The sequence below is a fragment of the Diachasma alloeum genome, unplaced genomic scaffold, assembly GCF_001412515.2.
Source record: "Diachasma alloeum isolate Michigan unplaced genomic scaffold, Dall2.0 Dall_scaffold_00358, whole genome shotgun sequence".
NCBI lineage: Eukaryota > Metazoa > Arthropoda > Insecta > Hymenoptera > Braconidae > Diachasma > Diachasma alloeum.
The window spans coordinates 671,227-695,398 of NW_021680497.1; the positions used below are offsets into that span (position 1 = coordinate 671,227).

Genomic DNA, 24,172 nt, shown 5'->3' on the forward strand with positions numbered 1-24,172 from the left:
TTAAATATTAAAGTCACCATCAATCGGAAAATTTAGCTAATAAATTCTATAATATTTTAAATTTGTTGAATATAGCTAAACTTTGAACAATATAAAGAGATAATCCCTTTTTAATATTGTCAAAATCTAATATTACTGCCTATCCCTGGTGCACTGACAGTAATAAAACGCGGTCAAGTTTTTAACATTGGTATATTTATAATAAACTACTGCAGATACTTATCAACACTTGGCATACCATTGGTGTACGCTGTGTTGCATCTCCTCTCTCTCCTCCCTTCTGCAGCCCTCCTGTCGTGGCATTAATTGGACAAGGAAATTTACTTAGAATTCCGACGTGCTGTGCCACGTCACCAGGTGCATGAGAAAGCGTCCGCGCGGAATATTGTAATGGGGGTTAAAATTCATTCGGGCGTTGTATATATTACAAACGGAGGGTAGTATATACGTGAAATACAGTGTGAAACGCCCGGTGAGGCGCGACTTTGGCCAAACAGGGACATAGAAACGAGCTAAAATCTCTGCCTTAACCCCTCAGCATTGCTACCAAACTAACTCGCACTCTCAACGGGACGCGCAATAGTCAACTGCCTGGGGATGCTTTCAGCACCCCCCCCNGGGGATGCTTTCAGCCCCCCCCCCCCGTCCCGTCCCGTCCCTTACGTATCTTCCCTTACTGGATCGACGCAAGTTTGTCTCCCGATTAGACATTTATGACCCGAATGCCAACTACCCGTTAAAGACGCTAATTAGCGTCGTCGTTAGAGTTTGCTCGCCCGCGCAAAATCATTTTCACAAGCGTACTGTCAGGTTTAGCTGGTTGTTATGGAAATTTCAATGAGAATTTAAATAATCAATTCCAGAAACTTAAAAATTGTCTTCTGTCACAATGAATGGGGGTGTGGGGCTGTGCAGAAGGTGCATCCAACTACTTCTATTTACTAATGATGAGAGAAACGTGAAATTGTTTTATATCGAAATATCTCGAAACTGCCTGACCGCTCATGCTCCATTCTGATTGGTCAATGAGTCACGTGAAGTAGTCGCTGAAAAAAATCCCCGGTATTTTCAAATTCTTCAAATGCCAAAATTTTTTCTGACTCATATTTTTCGTTTTTTCATGTGTGAAGTTTATCTTTATATCAAAACATATCTAAATTGCCTAATTGTTGATCATGAGAAAAAAAAATTGTATTTCTAAATTTTTCCAACTCGCAAATTATTCTTCACTTCCCAAATTTTAATTTTTTCATATTTATCATACATAAATTCTGAACTCTACAAAATTCATGAAAATTCTTCGGTTTCCCAAATAATTCGAGAAAAATCTTTGAAGATCTACGGTTATCTGGAAAACTGTGAAATTTTTCTAGGAAATCAATTCATAATCCTCCCCTCATTTTTCAACAATTCCAGACTTTAATCAGATTATTTTAAGAAGTTAAAAAAAAGAATTAACGAAGATTAAAAATTATTCATTGATGTTTTACTTTTCATTCTCTTAATTCTCTTCAAGTTATTAATAAATTCGATTTCTTCTTTTTCACAACGAATAGATAAGCGCGCGCACAGGTCTAGTAACCTATATTGACCCGTGATTTTGACACATCAACAAGTTATAACAATAATGAACATGCCAAATTCATTTGCCCCGAGAAGTCCGTCGACTACCAAATGTCATCCTATCTATTCATCTACCACTCTATTTTCCTCTTTTAGTATCTTCCACTCGAGTTTATAATCACCTCCAAGAGTTTCCCGAGGATTTCCAGGAAAATTGAAAAGAAAAAAAAGAAAGAAACACGGCATGGTTAAGGCAACCAGTCAGAAAGAAGTACTTATCCCCGAGTAATTATTGTAAGAACTCCCCGCACCCCTTTCCTCTATTTCTCCGTCTCTCTTCCTCTCCCCCACTCCTTATTGCATCTCCCTGAGTAATGGCCGGCATCGCATTTCGAGAAATGGAGAAAACTCGCGGCTTCTTCTCCATGTCCGACCGCATCCAACTGACTCCCCTTTGTCCGAACAAAGTGCCTGGATTTTCTTTGGCTTCGGTTACTTCGGCCCTAGACTTGTCCATCCAGGGCTGTGTGTACTTTCACTATATTGTAATTCTCTCATAGTGTAAGTTGCGAGGCATTTCAAGCCGATTATTGGAACATTGTTCGAAAAACAATGGCAACTCAGGGTGTTTTCTCCACCCCCGCGTATCTTCATGCCATTTCCAGACTATTGATTTCAGTAGTTATATAATAATGCTGTTCCAAAATTTCCGAAATTTCGATTCTCTCCAAATGCAGTTTGACCTCGCGGAGAGAAATATTCAATAAAAATGACGTATCTTTTCCGTAATTCCGGAGCGAAATGTGGTTGAAGGAAATTTTACTGTCACGGAATTTTTCCAGAGCGTTGAAAAATTACATTCAGTAATTACCAACGATTTGTAAGGATATGCAAGAACAAAAAAAGTTGTGATTTTCACATGGATAAAAAAATTTAATAGACAAACCTAGCGAATTCGTTAGACAATTCTATTTGATTTGTAATGAACTTGAGAAAATATTCTATCGAAAAAGTTAAAAGAATTAGACTAGAATTTTTTCTACACACGGAGAGAAATATTCAATAAAAATTACGTATCTTTTCTGTAATTGCGGAGTGAAATGTGGTTGTAGGAAATTTTACGGAACTGTCACGGAATTTTTCCACACGGAGAGAAATATTCAATAAAAATTACGTATCTTTTCCGTAATTCTGGAGCGAAATGTGGAAATTTTACGGAACTGTCACGAAATTTTTCCAGAGCGTTCCGTAATTCTTATCCGGATCTCCTGTGAAAAATTACGCTATCGTCACTTAAATTGTCCGAGTCGATTTCATAATCGGTGAGTGAATTGTGAGTTCCGTAATTTTTGCTGAACATTTCTCTCCGTGCAGAGCGTTCCGTAATTTTTATCCGAATCTCCTGTGAAAAATGACGATACCGTCACTTAAATTTTCGGAGTCGATTCCGTAATCGGCAAGCGAATTGTGAGTTCCGTAATTTTTACTTAATATTTTTCTCCGTGCTTTTTTATTTCGCTGTTTTCAGTAGCTTCTCTCTTTGAATATGTCACTTGCCGCCAGCAATTTTATTCCTTTCATGTGCTCCGCATTTTCAGATTATTTAAAAGTGAGAGGAAAACGGGTCGATATTGAAGGCAGCGAATGATGTCACGTTTAGCCGTACTATAGCCACGAATTAAAATAATGTACCACTGTAAAAACTAATAATAACAGAGCTGTTGTATGATACATGAGATGGGGCGAGGGTTGGATACATGCCCACTCAGCGGCTGCTTAAATTTCGGCCTATCTACGTCTGCAATCGGCAATGCCATCTTGCCTAATAGCTGCTACGTGTCTGCGAATATATATCTACTAGCAATGGGCCACCAACTTTGCTGCACTGAGACGTTAATTCACATTGTAAAACAGTCATTTGATTCTGCACTCTTTGTGTTCTTCGGTGTAATCGATCGGTGTCTAGGTGAATCCTCATGAAGGAATACGTGGTAGTAGTTGGAGTATTCGTTACGAGCCTATTAGGCGATCGTATGCAGTATGCATTCTCGAGTGCACCCTTGGGAGTCATACGGGGATGAGCATCGGTTGGGGTGGCGGGCTCCCATGAATTTCCAACTAATCGAGCGAAATTTCCGTATGGCTTTGAGTCCTCGATAAATTAGCAGTGGATGATTGAGGAGACAAGTTTAATTTTAGACAATGTAAACTTGGATTTCAAGTTTTTGCAACGGGTGACGGCTGCAAAACAAGTACTAAAATACCTACAGCAGAGCTTGATTTGTCGAATTGAATTTATTAAACTTCATATACTCATAGATGTTTCATAAATATTGATAATGACTCAAAGAGAATTAAGAGAATGAAGAGTGAAACATCAGTGAATTATTTTTGAACTTCTATTAATTCTCATTTTTTACTTTTTGAAATAATCTGATTAAAATCAGTAGTTGTTGAAAAATGAGGGGAGGGTTATAAATTAATTTCCTAGAAAACTGAAAAAATTTCTTGAATTCTTCGGAAAATTTCACACTTTTCCAGATAGCTGTAGATCTTCAAAGATTTTTTTCGAATTTTGTTGGGAAACGAAAGAATTTTCATGAATTTTGTAGAGTTTAGAATTTATGTATGAAAGTCTAAGAAGCGAGAATTGATCATTTTCGCATATGATAAATATGAAAAAATTAAAATTTGGGAAGTGAAGAATAATTTGTGAGTTAAAAAAATATAGAAATACTATTTTTTCTCTCATGATCAACAATCAGGCAATTTAGATATGCTTTGATATAAAGACAAACTTCACACACGAAAAAATGAAAAATATGAGGCAGAAAAATTTTTTGGTATTTGCAGAATTTGAAAATACCGGGGATTTTTTCAGCGACTACTTCACGCGTCACATTGACCAACCAGAATTGAGGATTAGCGGTCAGGCAGTTTCGAGATATTTCGATATAAAACAACTTCACATTTCTTTCATCTTCAGCAAATAGGATTAATTGAAAGATGAAAGGAGTATTAGCCAGCGTCTTGCGATCCATCACGTTGTTATACGGAGAGCAAAATTCACTCGACTCCATATAGAATTCTAATAGGATGGCGCATACCGCCACTATACCGAGCCATCAAGAACGAGATGAATATATAAATAAAGGTAGAGGTGTTGGAATCCGGCAAAGTGTACTCGGCACTGCATTTCGACTCCATTTCGACCGCGATTCTATTACATAATTTTCCGTGACGTATTTCCAAGTACAAACCTCTTTCGTGAATCCATCCTCTCCGTTTTCCTACATCTCACTCCTCACCATTTTATTTTGTGTTTTCCTCTTATTTCATCATTCTTCTCCTCCTTTCACTCAACTCCGTCATCGGCGGGAGAGGCTCGAGTGTCGCTTCTCGTTGAGCCAAGAGGCGCGTAATAAATTCGTTTTACCCGATAAACTCCAAGGCCCGTGCCATGGATTTCGAGTGATTCCCCGTGAACGAGAGCGAGTTTAGAAAGAGGGTGGAGTTATCCGTGACGAGATCGATTTGAGCATGAACCGATATCACGATTGAAAAATAAAAAGCTCCTTTAAGGTGCTGGAGTTTGAAATAATCTAATCGACAAGCATTATATACGTCACTTTTTCATTCTTCTTTTTTACACTTTTTGTTTTTTTGTTCTCCTTCTTCTTCTTCTTCTTCTCCTTCTTCATTTGTGTTTGTTTTGTTCGACAAAGTTTATATATAAACCTGTAGACGTTGCGGGACGACGCGATCGTACTAGATAACAGAGAAATGGTGGAGGGGTGTTGATCGGGTACGGCCCAGAAACCCAGGGAACACACACGTTACGGGCGCGTGTTATCTATTAGTCGGGGCGTGATAAACGATTCGCTTCCTTCCTCGGCAACTTGCCGAGTAAATCCAATACTCAGGCTTGGGTCGTGTTTCTACCTTCAGACTCGGGGCTTTGGTAAAATGAATATTTCCCGTAAAGGGCTCGGCAATAATGAGTCAGAACTAGTGCTTTTTAACGTGAAAAAGGCGACGGAGGAAATAGAAATTAGCAATGCAATTTGATATCTCAATCGATGGACAGGGCTGAGTGGTGAACCCAGGCATAATATAAAGTACAACACGGCGCCGAGTACTCAACGGCGTTTAACGTGGCAAAGGGGCATACCAGGTGCTCCAAAAAGATAAGCCACACCGGCCTTCGACGACCACATATATCACTTGTATGTACGTACATGCAAGCCAGCCAAGTATAGAGAAACGTCTCTTGCGTCCGGTCGCCAGTACCTAGTCTCCACCTCCAGTGTGTACACATAATGCACCCGACTTGAGAATGGGGCCACGTCATTTTGTATTCGATCTTGTATTGTTTCACACGCACGTTTATTGACAAAGCACTGAATCTCAATGGAAAAGCTTTTTTTTGTTTCTCATTATGATCACACGGTGAGGAAAATTCAATCAAAATTACCGGAAAAAAACGTAAATTTACGATTCAAAATTCAATGAAAAGTGTCGGAACTGAAATTGTACGAATCGCCAGGTAAATTCTACGATTTGTTCTGTAGAAATTAACCACCTGTCTGATGACTCACCGCTGTGGGGACAACAAGTCGTTCCGTAATTTTTCTCCAACGATTGAGAAATTTTACGGAACGGAACGTCGAAATAAGTCACCAACTTCATAAAAATTGTTGAACATTCAAGAATTTTTGATTTTGGAGGCACAATAACACTGCGAAAACTAATTTCTGAATTTCAGACACTTTTGTAGACACTTTTCAAACACTTTTGGGACGATTTAGACACTTTGGAGACATTAAAATGTGTCTGAATCAATGGAGGTATTTCAATTTCAGACACCAAGATGTCGGAAATTAAGATACAGACATCAGTTTCAGACACAAGCGGTGTTTGAAATTTTCAGACATCAGTTAGATTTTCAGACACTTAAAGATTCAGACGTTTTTTGCCATCTGCCATCTCAAATTCAGATGGTTGTCAGACACCTAGTTTTTGCAATGGATGAGTCAACTTTTCAGACATGAGAAATATCTTAAAAATTAATGTTTGAATGGACTTTGCTGTCTGAATCAGGTGAGATATCGTAATAGTGAAATGTTTGAATCGCTCGTAAATAACTGAATTTCAGACGCAGAAAATATCTGAAAATAAATACCTGAAATTTTTCAGACAGTCAGATTTTCAGACACTTTTGAAGATTCAGACGTTTTTTACCATCTGACATCTTAAATTCAGATAGCTGTCAGACACGATTTTAAGATTTTACTTCTTCGGGAAAAATTACGTGACAATTTCGTACTCTGTTCGGCGATGAACCTGAAAATTCACAGAACGTTTCACATTTCTTCTCTTCCATTCCTATAAAAATTTCCGGAAAACGATTCCTCATTCGGTAATTTTTACTGAATATTTCTGTCCGTGTATCATTCGTTTTCACCTTATTTCTGAGTGTTTATTTGACAGAGGAATACGGAAGCACAGGTGTGAGGGTCGGCCGAGCCATCATATAAATCTCGAAACTCTCCGAGAACTGAGATTATTACAAATTTTTTCTTCACCACCAACTATTCTGTCGTTATTTCCCTCCCCTTTTTTTCTTCATCTTCTCTTCTTTTTTAAAACCACGCAACTAATGGCAGAATTGCGGGGGTTAATTGCTGACTGGCTAGAGATGAGGCCTTCCTACAATTTCGTGGGAAATGAGTTGTAAGTAAGGGAAGACCCCCTCCAAATACTGCTGGATAGGTTCTGATGAAAATGGTCTGGTTTCGTCGTTGTTAATATTGCAGTCATCAATCACTACCGTAATCGCCTCACGAAAGGGGAGCAAAGTGAGATTATGACAATTCGAGCGTTGAATTCCACAGTTACATATTTATTTAGGGTGCGGAATACGGTAATATGGAAAATATTTTTTCCAAAACATCGAAATATGGCTGAAGCATTTCATTCGGATTAAAGGATCATTACAAGGGATTACGAAAATCACTCTGTATGATTACGGACTTTTATTTCATGCGATGAGGAATTTGTTCTCCATTTATTATGATTTCAGGTACACGAGCGAAATTTTTGATAAAAATTATCCTACCGTTCTATAGAATTGTATTATTAGTCATCGTTTCCTCATTTCTATCCCGAAATTTAGTAAATATTAATATATGATAATCAAATTTTATTCTACGTTAGAGAAATTTTATCCTGACGCATAATAAATTTTACCCTTCCAGTCCAATAATTTTTATTTAGACAACAACGAAAATTCTACCGACACAGTAATTTTTATTTTTATCAGGATAAAATTTCTCTAAACTAGAATAAAATTTGGTCATCATATATTAATTTTTACTAAATTTCGGGATAGAAACGAGAAAACGACCACTCATGCTACACTTGTATAGAACGGTAGGATAATTTTTATCAAAAATTTCTCCGTCTAGTAATAGGCACGAAAAATTACAATGTACTTTGCAATTTATTAAATCGAGATGATTTTATTACAAAAAAAAGTGAAAGTATACTTCGAACTGTAATACACGAGATTGAGATTAAAAGTTTTTCCATTCTATGAGGAAAGGCAAAAGTTATTTCTTTAAAAAGTGAGCTTTTTCGTACCATAGATTCAAATAAATATGAGAGCAATTTGTAGACCCCTGTGATTCCATTTCGCTTCCAATTATTATTACTCGAAGTTGGTAAAATATGCGTCAGTTGAAAAAACTGATGCCCTCAGAGAAATAATTGTATCGTGTTCAATAAGTTTTTTTCGTTCCCATTGTGGGAAACATCTTGTTGCCGCAATTTTTTTCTTCATCATGAATTCTGCTAGCCCCTAATAGATTTTTCTCAGGGCATTTTTTTTTTGGAGCAGAAATTTATCTCCTGCAAAACCCCAGAACATCCAAAAGATCGAATGCGACTCTGGTAGCAGATAAAATATTAATACGAGTGCGCTTGTATTGAGGCGAAAATGCGATACCACCCTTTCATTCCCTTCTCTCTCCTCTCCGTCCTCCGTTTACATTCTACGTTTCGCTTATTTCGTACTCGCTCTTGCTCTTTACTCGCATCGGCGCATTCAAGCGACGAGTATTACTGGTGTACTTGGAATGTACTGCTAGGGAATATTCAATGACCTGAGCCAAGTAAATATTGAATGAGCCGGCACCGACGCGCAGGGCGGGAACGCGACGAGGTCGCGAATATTGGATGCCGTGAAATTTCACACTATCCACCATCTCTACAGTCAAACTCGGAGTACGTCCCTTCAGTATATTATACGATAGCTCCATACGTACTTACATATATCTCTCTCCGTCTCTCTCTTTATCCGAGAAAATTTGTCGAGTTTATTCAATTCCAAATGTTTTACATTTTTTTTATGAAAGGTTCACACACATTATGCCACCAATTTCGTCAACGGATTTCTGAGCTTCCTGCTATCGAAATCACTGAGCCCCCGCACAAAAGCACAGCGGAATAATGGAGCATATTCAGCGAAAAAAAAAAGAATACGTCATTGGTTGTCTAAATTTGACACTTGGATAGGGGAGATCGATGAGTGATGAGATAGAGATAGATTGATGAAGATGAAGCAGGAGAATATCTTTCGTATAAATATGGAAATTTTATGAATTGAAGCGACTTTTGGAACTCCCTCCGCCATTTGTCGTTGGTTATTTTCAATGTCAACACGAAACAAATGGATATTTTTATCGAAATCAAAATCACCATGATGTGTCAGTAATTTATGGGGGAACAAATGGGTGAAATTGTTGCCGCAAGTCAATGCTAATAGTACATAATATGTATGTCTGTGTTATATGTAAAAATCGGGGTGGCATATTCGTAAATGTTCGACTCTCGGACCGTTGGCAGGCGCCGTTGGGATTTTTAAATTTGATTTACTTCTCTCGCGGTACTCGTAGATTCTCGAAGTCCCCTGCTTTTCCACTCTGTGGCTCCTATATATCCTTCTCTCCCTTCCCCTCTTTTGTCCCACCCCACCAATTCCTCTTTCCACTTCGATAATGTACCGTTTTCCTGATCGTAAATCTTTATGCAGGATCTCTCTCTCGCTCTCCCTCTCGCTCACTCTATTTCTTCCGTACATATGTCTTTATATCCACACGAATTTTCCCTTCCATTCGAAATCAATAGACATTACTTTTTTCATGTTTTTTCTGTTTATGCCAGTATTGCGTTACTCCCCGTAACATGTGTCAATCGCGTGTTTCAAGTTTTCTGGCAAGGGAGGGGGGAGTGAAAAGAAATATGTGAGATTTGGCTCAGTTTGTTTTGATGAAATGGAAAAGGGCAGCGCTGAGGATTCACTCACGCAATCTTCATTTATTATATGCCCACCCTATAATCAGGATAACTGATAGTTCAATGCTGTTCAACACGGCATGTATGTGTTTAAATAATTCTACTGCTGGTTACGAAAAAAAATTGATTGTCGATGAGATGAAAAATATTTTAATGAACGATTTAATTTTTTTTTAGGAATGTTCACCAAATGTATATGTAAATTTTCTTTAGAATTGTCGTAGGTTTCACCAAGGTTTTTTACAATATTCTTCCAATGCCATTCTGGGAAAAAATTTTGTCTGAATTTTCCGTGCCAAATTCTGGAAATTTTTATCGTGTTCCAATTCCACTGAAATTTCGGGAAATCTTGTCATTGAAGATTCAGAATTTCGTGGAAAAATCAAACAACTGTAAATTTCCGTTCTATTCTTCCCTGAAAATGATTAGAAAACCAGAAAATTTTTGGTAAATATATTCTTGAATTTTAAGGGCAGTGACACTGAATGCGATTTAGGGGGCAAAAAATCACGAAATTTCAGGTTTCACTGAAAATTCAATGCAATTTGACATCGAATATTCATATTAGATTGGAAATTCAAATAAATTAAGGAATTTTCTGGAATTGTACTGAATTTTCAGTGAAACCTTAAATTTCATGATCAATTCAACTGTCCACTGCCAATTGTCCATGAAATTTCATTTTTTTTTCTAAAGTGTATTCGACATAACCCGAAAATAATTGCAATGTGCAACATGTTTCTGTAGGATAGAGATGCCCCGATAAATTCTGAGACGAGCTGGCGAACGACTAGCAAAAGAGGTCAAAAAACTTTTTAAAGACAGTCACAAATTGCTTTTAGAAAATGGAATACAGATTCAATTTTGTACATCAAGTGCCACCCCACGAGGTCAGTTGACGCAAAGTTTTTCCTTTCCAGAAGCAAAAGAACGTTATATCCTGTCACTATCCTTTGACGATAGAATTTTCCTGGAGTATCCGTACTTTTTTTCCTCCCTCTAGCCAAGCTCTCTTTGTGAATTTCATGTTGTTATCATAATAATGCACTTATAACAATTTCAACGATATTTAACTAGATTAAATACAACTCAATTATCTAAGATCTGAAATACGTTAATTGAAAATTTGCTTTGTCTGTATAACTTGAGGAGTATATTCATAATACTGAAGAAAGAGGAAAAGGGAAGGATGCCGGGATGCGAAACATACGATAATTGAATAATTCCATAGAAGCGTATATATTATTATAGGTGGTGGGATGGTCTTTCATCCGCAACAATACGTAGACAATTTTCTCAAGATCAGAGTCATGCCTGCAGCATTATAATTATCTTTATATCTTAACGCATGACAGAAACACTCTACTGGTTCCCTATTTATATTTTTCTTGTCATAATTGCTGTTATTGTTTAACGATTTTATCTTGTCAAATTTGCGAAAATGAAAATCAATGGAAATTCACTGAAAATTCAATGCAATTTAATACTGAATATTCATATTAGGTTGGAAATCCAAATGCATTAAGGAATTGTCGTCTTTATGCCCCTTAAAATTCTGGAATTTACTGAATCTTCAGTTAAACCTGAAATTTCATGATTTTTTTCCCCTAAATCGCATTTAATGTAACTGTCCTAAAAATTGGTAAATTATTATAAGTGGTTTGATGGTCTTTCATCCGCAATAATACGTAAACAATTTTCTCAAGATCAGAGTCATGCCTGCAGCATTATAATTATCTTTATATCTTAACGCATGACAGAAACACTACTGATTCCCCATTTATATTTTTCTTGTCATCGTTGCTGTTATTGTTCAACGATTTTATCTTGTCAAATTTGCGAAAATGAAAATCAATGGAAATTCACTGAAAATTCAATGCAATTTAATACTGAATATTCATATTAGGTTGGAAATCCAAATGCATTAAGGAATTGTCGTCTTTATGCCCCTTAAAATTCTGGAATTTACTGAATCTTCAGTTAAACCTGAAATTTCATGATTTTTTTCCCCTAAATCGCATTTAATGTAACTGTCCTAAAAATTGGTAAATTATTATAAGTGGTTTGATGGTCTTTCATCCGCAACAATACGTAAACAATTTTCTCAAGATCAGAGTCATGCCTGCAGCATTATAATTATCTTTATATCTTAACGCATGACAGAAACACTACTGATTCCCCATTTATATTTTTCTTGTCATCGTTGCTGTTATTGTTCAACGATTTTATCTTGTCAAATTTGCGAAAATGAAAATCAATGGAAATTCACTGAAAATTCAATGCAATTTAATACTGAATATTCATATTAGGTTGGAAATCCAAATGCATTAAGGAATTGTCGTCTTTATGCCCCTTAAAATTCTGGAATTTACTGAATCTTCAGTTAAACCTGAAATTTCATGATTTTTTTCCCCTAAATCGCATTTAATGTAACTGTCCTAAAAATTGGTAAATTATTATAAGTGGTTTGATGGTCTTTCATCCGCAACAATACGTAAACAATTTTCTCAAGATCAGAGTCATGCCTGCAGCATTATAATTATCTTTATATCTTAACGCATGACAGAAACACTACTGATTCCCCATTTATATTTTTCTTGTCATCGTTGCTGTTATTGTTCAACGATTTTATCTTGTCAAATTTGCGAAAATGAAAATCAATGGAAATTCACTGAAAATTCAATGCAATTTAATACTGAATATTCATATTAGGTTGGAAATCCAAATGCATTAAGGAATTGTCGTCTTTATGCCCCTTAAAATTCTGGAATTTACTGAATCTTCAGTTAAACCTGAAATTTCATGATTTTTTTCCCCTAAATCGCATTTAATGTAACTGTCCTAAAAATTGGTAAATTATTATAAGTGGTTTGATGGTCTTTCATCCGCAATAATACGTAAACAATTTTCTCAAGATCAGAGTCATGCCTGCAGCATTATAATTATCTTTATATCTTAACGCATGACAGAAACACTACTGATTCCCCATTTATATTTTTCTTGTCATCGTTGCTGTTATTGTTCAACGATTTTATCTTGTCAAATTTGCGAAAATGAAAATCAATGGAAATTCACTGAAAATTCAATGCAATTTAATACTGAATATTCATATTAGGTTGGAAATCCAAATGCAGTAAGGAATTGTCGTCTTTATGCCCCTTAAAATTCTGGAATTTACTGAATCTTCAGTTAAACCTGAAATTTCATGATTTTTTTCCCCTAAATCGCATTTAATGTAACTGTCCTAAAAATTGGTAAATTATTATAAGTGGTTTGATGGTCTTTCATCCGCAATAATACGTAAACAATTTTCTCAAGATCAGAGTCATGCCTGCAGCATTATAATTATCTTTATATCTTAACGCATGACAGAAACACTACTGATTCCCCATTTATATTTTTCTTGTCATCGTTGCTGTTATTGTTCAACGATTTTATCTTGTCAAATTTGCGAAAATGAAAATCAATGGAAATTCACTGAAAATTCAATGCAATTTAATACTGAATATTCATATTAGGTTGGAAATCCAAATGCAGTAAGGAATTGTCGTCTTTATGCCCCTTAAAATTCTGGAATTTACTGAATCTTCAGTTAAACCTGAAATTTCATGATTTTTTTCCCCTAAATCGCATTTAATGTAACTGTCCTAAAAATTGGTATATATTATTATAGGCGGTGTGATGGTCTTTCATCCGCAACAATACGTAAACAATTTTCTCAAGATCAGGGTCATGCCTGCAGTATTATAATTATCTCCATATCTCACCGCATGACAGAAACACTCCAGACTGTTAAAAAATTTGCACTGAAGTTTCCAGGCTTTAGTCTTGAAATATGAAACAAGTGACGGTTTCATTGAAATTTCAGGAAATTTTACCATTGAAAATTTGTGGTCTTTGTGGAAAATTCCTGGAAATTTTAAATGTCAGTTGAATTATTCCATGAAAATTAATGGAAATTAGGAAAATTCAAGCCAAAATGTCCTTGAATTTTCAATTTTTTGAAATTGCAGAGCAATTTCTTATTGAATTATCATTTTTACATTGAAAATTCATGGAAATTTCGGCATCTTCATGGTTCTTCCACTGAAAAATCAGGAATTTCCTTGAATTTTCAGGGAAACTTGAAATTTCATAGACTTTTTTCCGTTGAATTGAACTCAGTGTCGTTTTCTGGAAAATTCAGTTAAATTTTTTTGACAGTGCACTGATTCCCCATTTAAATTTTTCTTGTCGTCGTTGCTGTTACTGTTTAACGGTTTTATCGTGTCCAATTTGCGCAATTATCCTGAGATGTTTGTCAGCAAACAGTCGCATAAAGAGGATTACGCATAAACTCAATATATTTGTTGGCAGTCCATCTGGCAGCTCATAATTTTTTACTCTCACCAATTCCATTCTTTCAATTTCGCTTCACTCTCTCACCTTTGTGTTACACACTTGCGCGAGATGTTTAGAAGAATTTGAAATTCATGAAGTCGTGGGGTGTTGACTTCGCGACGGCGGAATTGCCAGGGGGAAACCCAGAGGCAGGTGATGGGGCCCTGCTAAAGCTTGGAATGGATCTTCCTCCGTTTATAATACTCACTCTATCATACGCGTATGTATATGTAAACAGGCTAACTCGCACTACGATAAATTTTACGATAGAAAATACAGGCTCGCATTCCAATCAAACGGAGAAGACTACACAAGTCGTAATAGCTGTATTCATGAATGAATGAATCACAATTTTGTTCCATCTTTTTTTATGGTTTTTTTGCCTGAGGAAGTTTTAATAAAAAACGTAACGTCGTAAATTGATAATTCATTAAGGTATTTTTATGGAAATCAATCAATCATGTTCATGAGAGATTTTGATGATTTGTGCTGAGAAAAATTTGTCCTCGTATTGTACACTTAACAATTTTTATCGTGTTCCAATTCCACTGAAATTTCAGGAAATTTCGTCATTGAAAATTCAGAATCTCGTGGGAAAATGAAACAGAACTGTTAATTTCCGTCCATTTTTCTCTGAAAATTCAATGCAATTTGACACTGAATATTCATATTAGCTTGGACATTCAAGTAAATTAAGGAATTCTCGTCTTCATGCCCCTAACAATTCTGGAATTTTACTGAATTTTTAGTGAAAACCTCAAAATTTCATGATTTTTTTTCCCCCAAATCGCATTTAATGTCCCTGTCCTAAAAATTGGTAGTCAACTGTCCCTAAAATTTCATTTTTTTTCTAACAGTGTAAATAATAATGTAGAGTGCAGTTGACAGGGATGAGGTAGCAGGCATGTTACTTAATATTAAATGTTAGCGAAGAAACTCGAGCTGTGTAATTTTCGTGGTCTGCCCCCGTCATCATTATCTCCAGAAGTGAGCATGTATAATCCTTTGCCTTGCATGTAATACAGAGGATCGGCTCCACCACCCTCGGTCTCAGTGTGTAACGAGCAGCGCACACCTATAACGAAGAACCTTGCCATTAGATACTCGCTTGTCATAATTATTTTGTCGAGATATACCGCTTAGCGTTACAGTTCCCCTCCAAATCGTCTGCACTTCATGATCCCCATTACTATTCGGTGTTGGGCTCGAGATTATCGTTTCTACCTGATGATGGTTAATATTATGGTCATGTTGGAGATAATGAGGCTGGTCAATCAATGAAAATTCCAATAATTTCATTCAGCTACTCCTAATTATTCTTTAGTGTACTATACAGAGAGAAATGTTCAGTAAAAATTACGGAACTCACAATTCGCTCACCGATTACGGAATCGACTCAGAAAATTTAAGTGACGGTATCGTAATTTTTCACAAGAGATTCAGATAAAAATTACGGAACGCTCCGGAAAAATTCCGTGACAGTTCCGTAAAATTTCCTACAACGACATTTCGCTCCGGAATTACGGAAAAGATACGTAATTTTTATTGAATATTTCTCTCCGTGCAGAATTTATTTTCGTATATTATTTGTTATCGATATTTTGAATTTCTCAATGTACTTTTTCATCCCATTTCGCATCACACAACACTCTATCTCAGTAGTTTTACTCTTGTTGTGTCCCCTACATCCGAGTCGTTGCAGTAACCTTCCGGAATCCTCAAACCGTAGTGCCTTTGATCTACCATTCCGTCTCCTCGGCCTCGCAGGAGGATAATGTTCTAAAATCCATTTCTAAATCTTTTCTCTCCCCACCCATGTTTTTTTCACATCCATCTTCCTCAAAAGTACTCTTTTATAAATCTTTTACAAATAAATTTCTCATTTCGATGAAAAATATTTTCACAGCAAAGAAAATGGTTGAAAAAAACAATCAACAGACAAATATCTACTTTTTCTCGTTGATAAAGAGAGCTTCCTTTTAAGAATTTACTTAGGGGTATGGTTTCACCCAAAGACCCTCCTCACTTCCCCATTTCGTTGCCTACAGTCTATTATTTATTTCATCATCTATTACATCCATGAACCTTTACAATTTAGTGGCAGCATTGTATATTTAACGCTCAGCAAAAGCGGCGGTGGCGGCTCACCATTATCCCATCCGCTGAGTCTCTTCCCCTCCCAGATGACTCCTTTTTAATAAAATATCCTCGTATATTGTCCACTGTTGTGTTGATGCCGTGTATATTTTTCTCTTTTTACCAGAAATTAATATTAATATCTGTATATATAAACTTGCAGAGAGAAAAATCTCTTTGAAGCTTCAGTGTTCGCACTGGCTCAATATTAACTTGCAAAGAGAATTAAAATTTCCATCGTCTTTTTCAATTGTTGCAGCGAGGAAGCGATGAACTTTTGTCGCAGAGCGGTGCAGTAAACAATGGTGCCTCGATGAGTCCCCAGCCGCACCACGCTGCTGACAACAACAATGACGCCAAAAAGGTAGATTTTTTTGCTTATTTTTCCAATATTTTCCTCGTGTAAAAGATACAGGAGGACATGGTGTTACACAGGCTAATGCAATATCACATATCCTTTGGTACACCCGCTGTTTCGACGATATGTGGATCGATGCACCGTTGGCCCTCACCACGCGCGTGAAATATTTCATCTACACGATACACGATACAGACATATCATTCTGTGTTAATTATTGAGTGCGCGTCCAACGGTGTAGAGTATATATCTTGGTAGTTTTGGGATTGTTTTTTTTATTTTAAACGCGAAAACAAAGGATCTGAACCAACAGCACACAAACAGAGAAGAAAGGAAAAAAATAACTCCCTCATGCGGAAAAATGCAGTATACTGTGGGAAATAACTGAAATATCTACCAAGCCGGCTAAAATGCGTCTTGCAACTTTTACGGGAAAAGGTTTTTGAAGGGTGAGAGTCGTGATATACCTCAGTCACAGCCATTCAACCTACAATTCTAGAATATGACGTGCGCTCCAACAACCATTAATATTTCCGTTGCACACAGGCTGAATAATGATCTTTTCCATTTTTCTCCTGCTTTTTGTTTTTCATTATTCGATTATTCGATCTGGAAAAAAATGTGATGGAGCTGCTTGGGCTTGTCATGCTCCAGATAATGAAATATATCAGTCGTCTTTCCGAAGTGCATAGATTGATTTAGACATTTTTTTTTCTTCGAACATGTCGATATTCAGTCGCTGTCGCTTTCCACTCTATTCACCCTAGATTGGTCACCCTATGAGGGAAACCCCGCCACGCGTCGTTTTTCTTTAATGAAAACGATCGCGCGCTTGAGCGCGCGTGTTAAAGACAAATCGTGACACGAAAACCGAAAGCCGACCGAAGTCGAACACGTACGGGCGGATCCGAATGTTCGACCAATGAAATTCGAGAAATGAGCGTTACGCTACAGCTTACGGCGTATGTTCTTCTTAGAATAGGAATAGGATTACAATAGGATACTTTTGAGAGTTCTGAATAGCTCGTCGCTTAAACAGTGGAAATCAACGTTCACCCGGGTAAAAAATCGATTTACGCGAAAGTCGACTTTCCCCCTGGAAAAACGCAAAATCTGACCGTTTGAAAATCTAAAAAAAAAACTTTTTCAGTTTTCAGTTTTTCCACATACTTTTGATAGTTCTGAATAGCCCGTCGCTTAAATAGTTGGAATCAACGTTCACCCGGCTAAAAAATTCGATTTTGGCGAAAATCCACTTGCCCCGGAAAACCCGAAAATCTGACCCTTTGGGTCGGGGTGAAAAAAAAAATTTATTTCGACTTTTGTCGCGCCTTCGGGGGTTTCATTGGCATCAGAATTGTTAGAAAATACAGAATCAACTTTCACTTGGCGAAAAAATTCAATTTTGGCGAAAATCGACTTTCACCCTTGACCCACGTGAAAATGAAAATTTTTTTTTCCCCTTTTCTGTCACCTCCGAGGATTTCATTGGCATCAGGGCGTTAATAAATACAGAATCAACGTTCACTGTTTTTTATTTAAACACCGCCTGCAAACGGGGAGATGAGGGTGGCTAAAATATATTCTGCAACCCTGTCTCCTCGTTGGCTACAAATTTCAACCCTCCGCATACATGCCTTCCCCTTCACGCGCTCGTAAAATCACGCGTTCTCGGTAGCATCGAGGAGTACTTCTCAGGACCGAAAAGAACTGAGGATTCGAAAGGTCTGTGGAAAAGTACGTCGCAGAACTGATTAGGACTTACCAGGTCCATCTAGGTCTGGAGAGATCTTGAAAGACCTGTGTACGTCCAATCAGAACCAAATCCTCGACTCGGGTGGATGTTATTCTATTTATTGAAATAATATTAAAATGCGTCTCGAGTTGGTAAACCTGTCGTGTGTTTTCTCTCTCTCAGTTCCATTGTCCAACCCATACATTTCCCTTGATGCTCACTGACATTCGAATGTCGCGCCTGCGCGTGAGTGCGCAATTGCCCCGAAACTCATAATTTTCCGAATCATTTGTTCAAATAACTTTCTTATGAAATATGAAAAAAATCTGAAACTTATACGTGCTCTCTAGAAAGATTTTATTTATCACCCACTAGTTTTTCCTCAATTGTTCACTATATTTTCGTGTGCCATGGAAATTTCCCTAATTGAACGTGGGGTAACCTCGGAGGTTACAGCTAGAGGGGCTCCAAAAACATCTAAATTTCATAATTTTTTTTCTTGAAACTGAGATCTGAAAAATTCTGCAAGAATTCTCAACGGTGCAGCATACTCAGCATTTTCTCCCCTGAGTTTTCCAATTATTTTCATTATTTTGACTCTTCAGCCGAAACATTTTAATTGCAAACAGGGCAAAAGATGTTGTCCGTGCCGCATCCATCCTACACGTAATATTAAACGAATCAAATCGTCGATAACCATAGCTTGAGGTTATGTCCATGCTAATACAGGAATTTGATGTATTGGAAGCTGAGAGCGCATCTATGTGAACCTCTCACGCACTCAACCTTTTAGTGGTTACATATTTTCATTTACGATGGCAGCTGAATTTGAATTCCAAAGGACCTCGAAATATTAACGATGTAAAATGATTCAGTGTCGCGCATACACATGAATAATTGAGTGAATTAAATCCTTCGGTCATGTGTTTTTCAATTTATCATGGTAATAAACATATTTCTAGCGAAAAAAAGGGCGAATGCAGTATGCATGATATATTTACACACAATATACAAAAAAAAACTGAGCATTATTGATGGAAAACTGTAGGAAGAGTTGGGCCACTTGAGTTTGTTCGGCCAGATGGTGGAGACTGTACGTCTGAAGACAGTTGACGGAGGTGTATACAGCTATGTACGTTTACAAACTGGCGCAATATGTACTTTTGATTAATTGCGCAGTCTTATCTGTCCCAGAACACCAGACTACGATGCTGACGTGCATCTTTCCGTGCAACGTTCAAAGTGTATATTCATCTCATTTGAAATGGTTTTAGGAACAATAACGCCCAGGGTTTTGTTGCTCCATTTTGAGAGGTGAAAATCGCGTTATCTATCTCACGGGCCTTCAAGCCTTCTCCGGAGGGGGTTTAGCTTTCAGGGTGATTGCACAGCAAGCCGTTAAGAGTTTTATAGTTACCCTTCCGTGTAACGACGCGATCTCAAGTAAGGGCTCATGGGGTAACAGCGGTTTAGTCTTTTACTTTCTGTGTACAAGACCTCTCATCAAAGGGTTATGCACACTTACTCGTTTGTACGCCGTATATGGGACATTCTGCCAGCCGAATATGTGTGTTGGATTAATTGTCTCGTTGTCGTTTTTCTGCGCTAAATTTTTTTCCTTCTCTCTTTCTCTCTCCTTTTGTGTAAAAATAAATTTCAATTTTCGTTCATTTGTTCTGGCCAAATGAAACGTTGGAGATTTTAATTAAATTCCATGCTCTACATTTGTATGGGGAATATCATTGTGACCGCGGAAATAAAATTTGTTCAAGTCGATTAATATTCTTGATTTAGATTATTTGTGTTGGATAGTTGAAGGAGCGTGTTTGGAAGGGGTTTGCCTTCAGCTCGTGATGTTTGAATTCTCGTCGTGTGGGAACATTGAGTTGAGTAGTTGGATTCGAAGCAGAAGCAGAGTAGCAAAATGACATAGTGCATTTATGATTATCCTTTGGCTCTGTACTGTCCCAGGCAAATCAATCAATTGAATAAATGGAGTGCGATGGTAAAAGGATCGTGGAATGAGCGATTGGTTTGAGAGAAAGAGGAAGGGATGGAAAATTTGAGGGAGGGAGAGCGAGAGCGAGAGAGTGAGAGACGTACGAGAGTATAGTATAGTTGGTAGGCTAAGCGTAGAGCCAAAGTGGACTCCGGCCGTGCAACCAGGAGCTTGACTGGAACGACGAGCTCAGTAATGCATATTGACGTTTTGCCGATAATTCAAGCGGCGCCCTAGTGGGCGAGAGAGAATCAACTATAGGTTCAGTCTATATATACTGATCGAGGGTGGTGGAGCTTGGTATATGTATAGTGGTTACCAACGATGCCTAGCCAGCCAACCGAAGATAAAGAGAAAACGTGACAACTAAACCGGCCCAGCAAAATTCAAGGAAAACACAGATGTATCCTCTTTCGTTGATACTTGAGACACGTTTCATTTACTGTTTCTTTTTTTCTCTTTCTTTTATTTAGCTCCCTTTATTTGTCTTCACTTGGGAAACAAAAATGTCATTGATGTATACGCTTTCCTGAATCCGTGTCTACCATCGTCAAATTGCATTTCACTTCAGTCAGGAAATAACAGAATTGCACCGGCGATATCAGATTATTGCGTACACTGTTAGAAATTTTTTTCAATTTAAGTAACAGATGCATTTTGAAGTTTCAATATTCGGAATTTGAATTCAATTTCATACTAAATTGCTCGTGGAATTGCTGATTTATCTTGGAAATTCAATAAAATTGAGTTTTTCGTGATGAATGATCATGGAATTTTCAGTGACAAGTTGGATTTTTACACCTATCGCGAAAATTGAGCTTTATATTCAATTGAATTTTCAAGAGATTGAAAATTCATAACAAAATTTGCCTGAATTTTCTGTGATTTTCAGTCATTTTCATTGTCGTTTCGATTTGAGAAATCAAATTTCATTTAATATTCAAGATAATTCACTGATTTATCAATAACAAGATCAATGGAAATTCCATGTAAATTATTCGTTCTTAAGAATTTCAAGATTTTTTCCTTGAAATTTCAATTTTTGAAGGGCATCGTGATAATCGAGTGCTCAAAAATTATGAAAATCAATTTAAAAAGTCGCACTATTTTAGTTGGAGCAATTCACGGATTCTTGGCAGTACAATTGAGACATTTCTGAATTTCTTCTGTAAATTTTTCTACCTCACAACCAGCTACGCTTCTGCAAAGATAGTCCGGAGCATTTTCCCGTACGAATGTCCATATATTTTTTTGTGTATATCTATGAATTGTATGTTGTATTTCTTTTTTTTTCCACTGCTTTTGAGTTTTATTTGTGACCAGCGCGACGGAAGCCAGGGGCCGGGGGCCGGTACACATGGTGACCAATTAACCGAATGTTTCTCGTTACGTTACTGGCCCGTTCTTTTGATTGTTTACGGTCGGAAAATTGAATCATCGTTTGCTCGTTCAGAGGCGAGTTCACGGTAGTTCACACATTTGCAATATTCCGGAGAAAATAAATACGACGAGCGTATACGTGTGAATAACGAATTCATTTTTACAATTAAAAAAAAAAACAGAAACTAAACCATAATGAAAACTTTAACCACTGAATTACCGCTTTTGTTTAGTTCAGTAGCGAAGTGGCAAAACGGTATAAATCAATTTTGACTATTGACCAGTTTTCTAAGAATATCTCGGAATCTAAGGGAGATAGCAAAATTTTTGTTATAACCTTTTTTGCAGAGCCGACTGAGAGCTACAACAAATGTAATTACGAAAATTTCGCTATCTCCCTTAGATTCCAAAATATTCCTCAAAAACTCAAAGGAAAGATAAGTTGACTTAAACCGCTTTACCACTTCGCTACTGAGTTGAAAATTGTCCAGCATTTTCATTGGAAATGAAACAATTTATTCCTCAATTATTCGTTATATTCGCGTAAGAATCGTTGGGGCCAGCGATAGGAATGGGAGAGGAGACTGAATGAGGGTGTTGGGACGAGGGACGATATATACTCGGCCATTTCCTATAATCGATTTTCCGCGAATTGCCTCCATTATGACCAATTATCGACAGGGATGAACTGAGAGAGGGTGAGCGAGGGGTCAGGGCGAATGGGCTGTGTGCGTGCAAGAAAGAGATGGCAAAGCGCTTGTCACAGGAGAAAGGGGGAGGCTGAAGAGGAAGTGAGAGCTGTGATTGCCACAGCGACTTGACTGTCTGCATGGCCATTCAAGTTGACTTCAGTCAAATGCATTAATAAATACTGAAAAATAAATAATGCAAAAGTGGGTGAATTTCTGTAGAGTAGAATGGAGTTGCAGAAAACCTGTTGATTTGGCACCTAAGAGTATTTATTCGTAGAGCTGCGCGGATGGTGAGGTCTTGTTTCACAAATTTTATACTGGACATGTGTATATATATATATATATATATATATGAATGGATATGTGAGAATTGGTGCGAGAGGCATTCTATACCATCAGTCGGGAGTCGATACCACACCGATACGGCACGTCAGCCCGCTAATCCGATTTTATTGTTCACGTGGTTTTACACCCTCGAGATTAAACGACCTCATATATAACCGCTGACCCATCTAATAGACCACAAAGAAATTAGTTGCTATGAAATTGGCAAAATTACATAGTATATTTTGATGGGAAATAAACAGGAGGGAGAGAGATGGAGAATAATCAATCAAAGTGTAGCGGGAAGGGGTAAAGCAAGCAATGAGAGTATTCGACTGGTGGATTCGAGTAGATTTAGCTGTGATTGAAAACTCCGCCGCAGGCCAAAAATAATGGATTCAACGTGCTTGTTAATCGTTGTAGAATCTACAGAAAAATGAATAAATTTCTGCGGAGATGGTACACGATTTATTGCTCCGATTTCAAATTTTACTTCTCTGCATCCTGTTTACTGAAGATGAAAGAAATGTGAAGTTTTGTATCGAAATATCTCGACACTGCCTGACCGCTAATCCTCAGTTCTGATTGGTCAATCAGTCGCGAGAAGTAGGCGCTGAAAAAAAAACCCGGGAGTTTCAAATTCTTCAAATGCCAAAAGTTTTCTGCGTCATATTTTTCATTTTTTCATGTGTGAAAAAAATGTTCATCTTTATATCAAAACAAATTATTTTTCACTTCCCAAATTTTAATTTTTTCATATTTATCATACGCAAAAATGATTAATTGTCGCTTCTCAGATTTTTATACATAAATTCTAAACTCTACAAAATTCATGAAAATTCTTCGGTTTCCCAAGTAATTCGAGAAAAATCTTTGAAGATCTACGGTTATCTGGAAAACTCTGAAATTGTCCGAAGAATTCAAGAAATTTTTTCAGTTCTCTAGGAAATCAATTCATAACCGTCCCCTCATTTTTCAACAACTACAGATTTTAATCAGATTATTTCAAAAAGTAAAAAAAAGCATTAATAGAAGATTAAAAATTATTCATTGATGTTTCACTTTTCATTCTCTTAAGGCCGTGACTATTCGCACCATTGCGTGAATCACTCCCGTACACTCCATACACTCCACGCATGCGTGAAGTTTGTGTGTTTCACGCAGCCGAATTTTCATACTGCTGTGTATTTCACGCAGTTGAAGTTTCATACTACTGTGTGTTTCACGCAGTTGAAGTTTTATACTACTGT

The 24,172-nt window shown here is 37.1% G+C and overlaps 1 protein-coding gene across 7 annotated transcripts in view; it reads left to right on the forward strand.

The window, feature by feature from the left end:
- The window catches only part of LOC107041166 (polypyrimidine tract-binding protein 1), a 150,160-nt gene that overhangs the window by 77,442 nt on the left and 48,546 nt on the right, over positions 1 to 24,172 (forward strand). For all 7 annotated transcript variants that reach the window (XM_015261581.1, XM_015261586.1, XM_015261582.1 and 4 more), the window contains one exon: positions 16,694 to 16,798. In XM_015261581.1, coding sequence (XP_015117067.1) covers positions 16,694 to 16,798 — 105 coding nt within the window. The remainder of the gene's footprint in view (positions 1 to 16,693; positions 16,799 to 24,172) is intronic.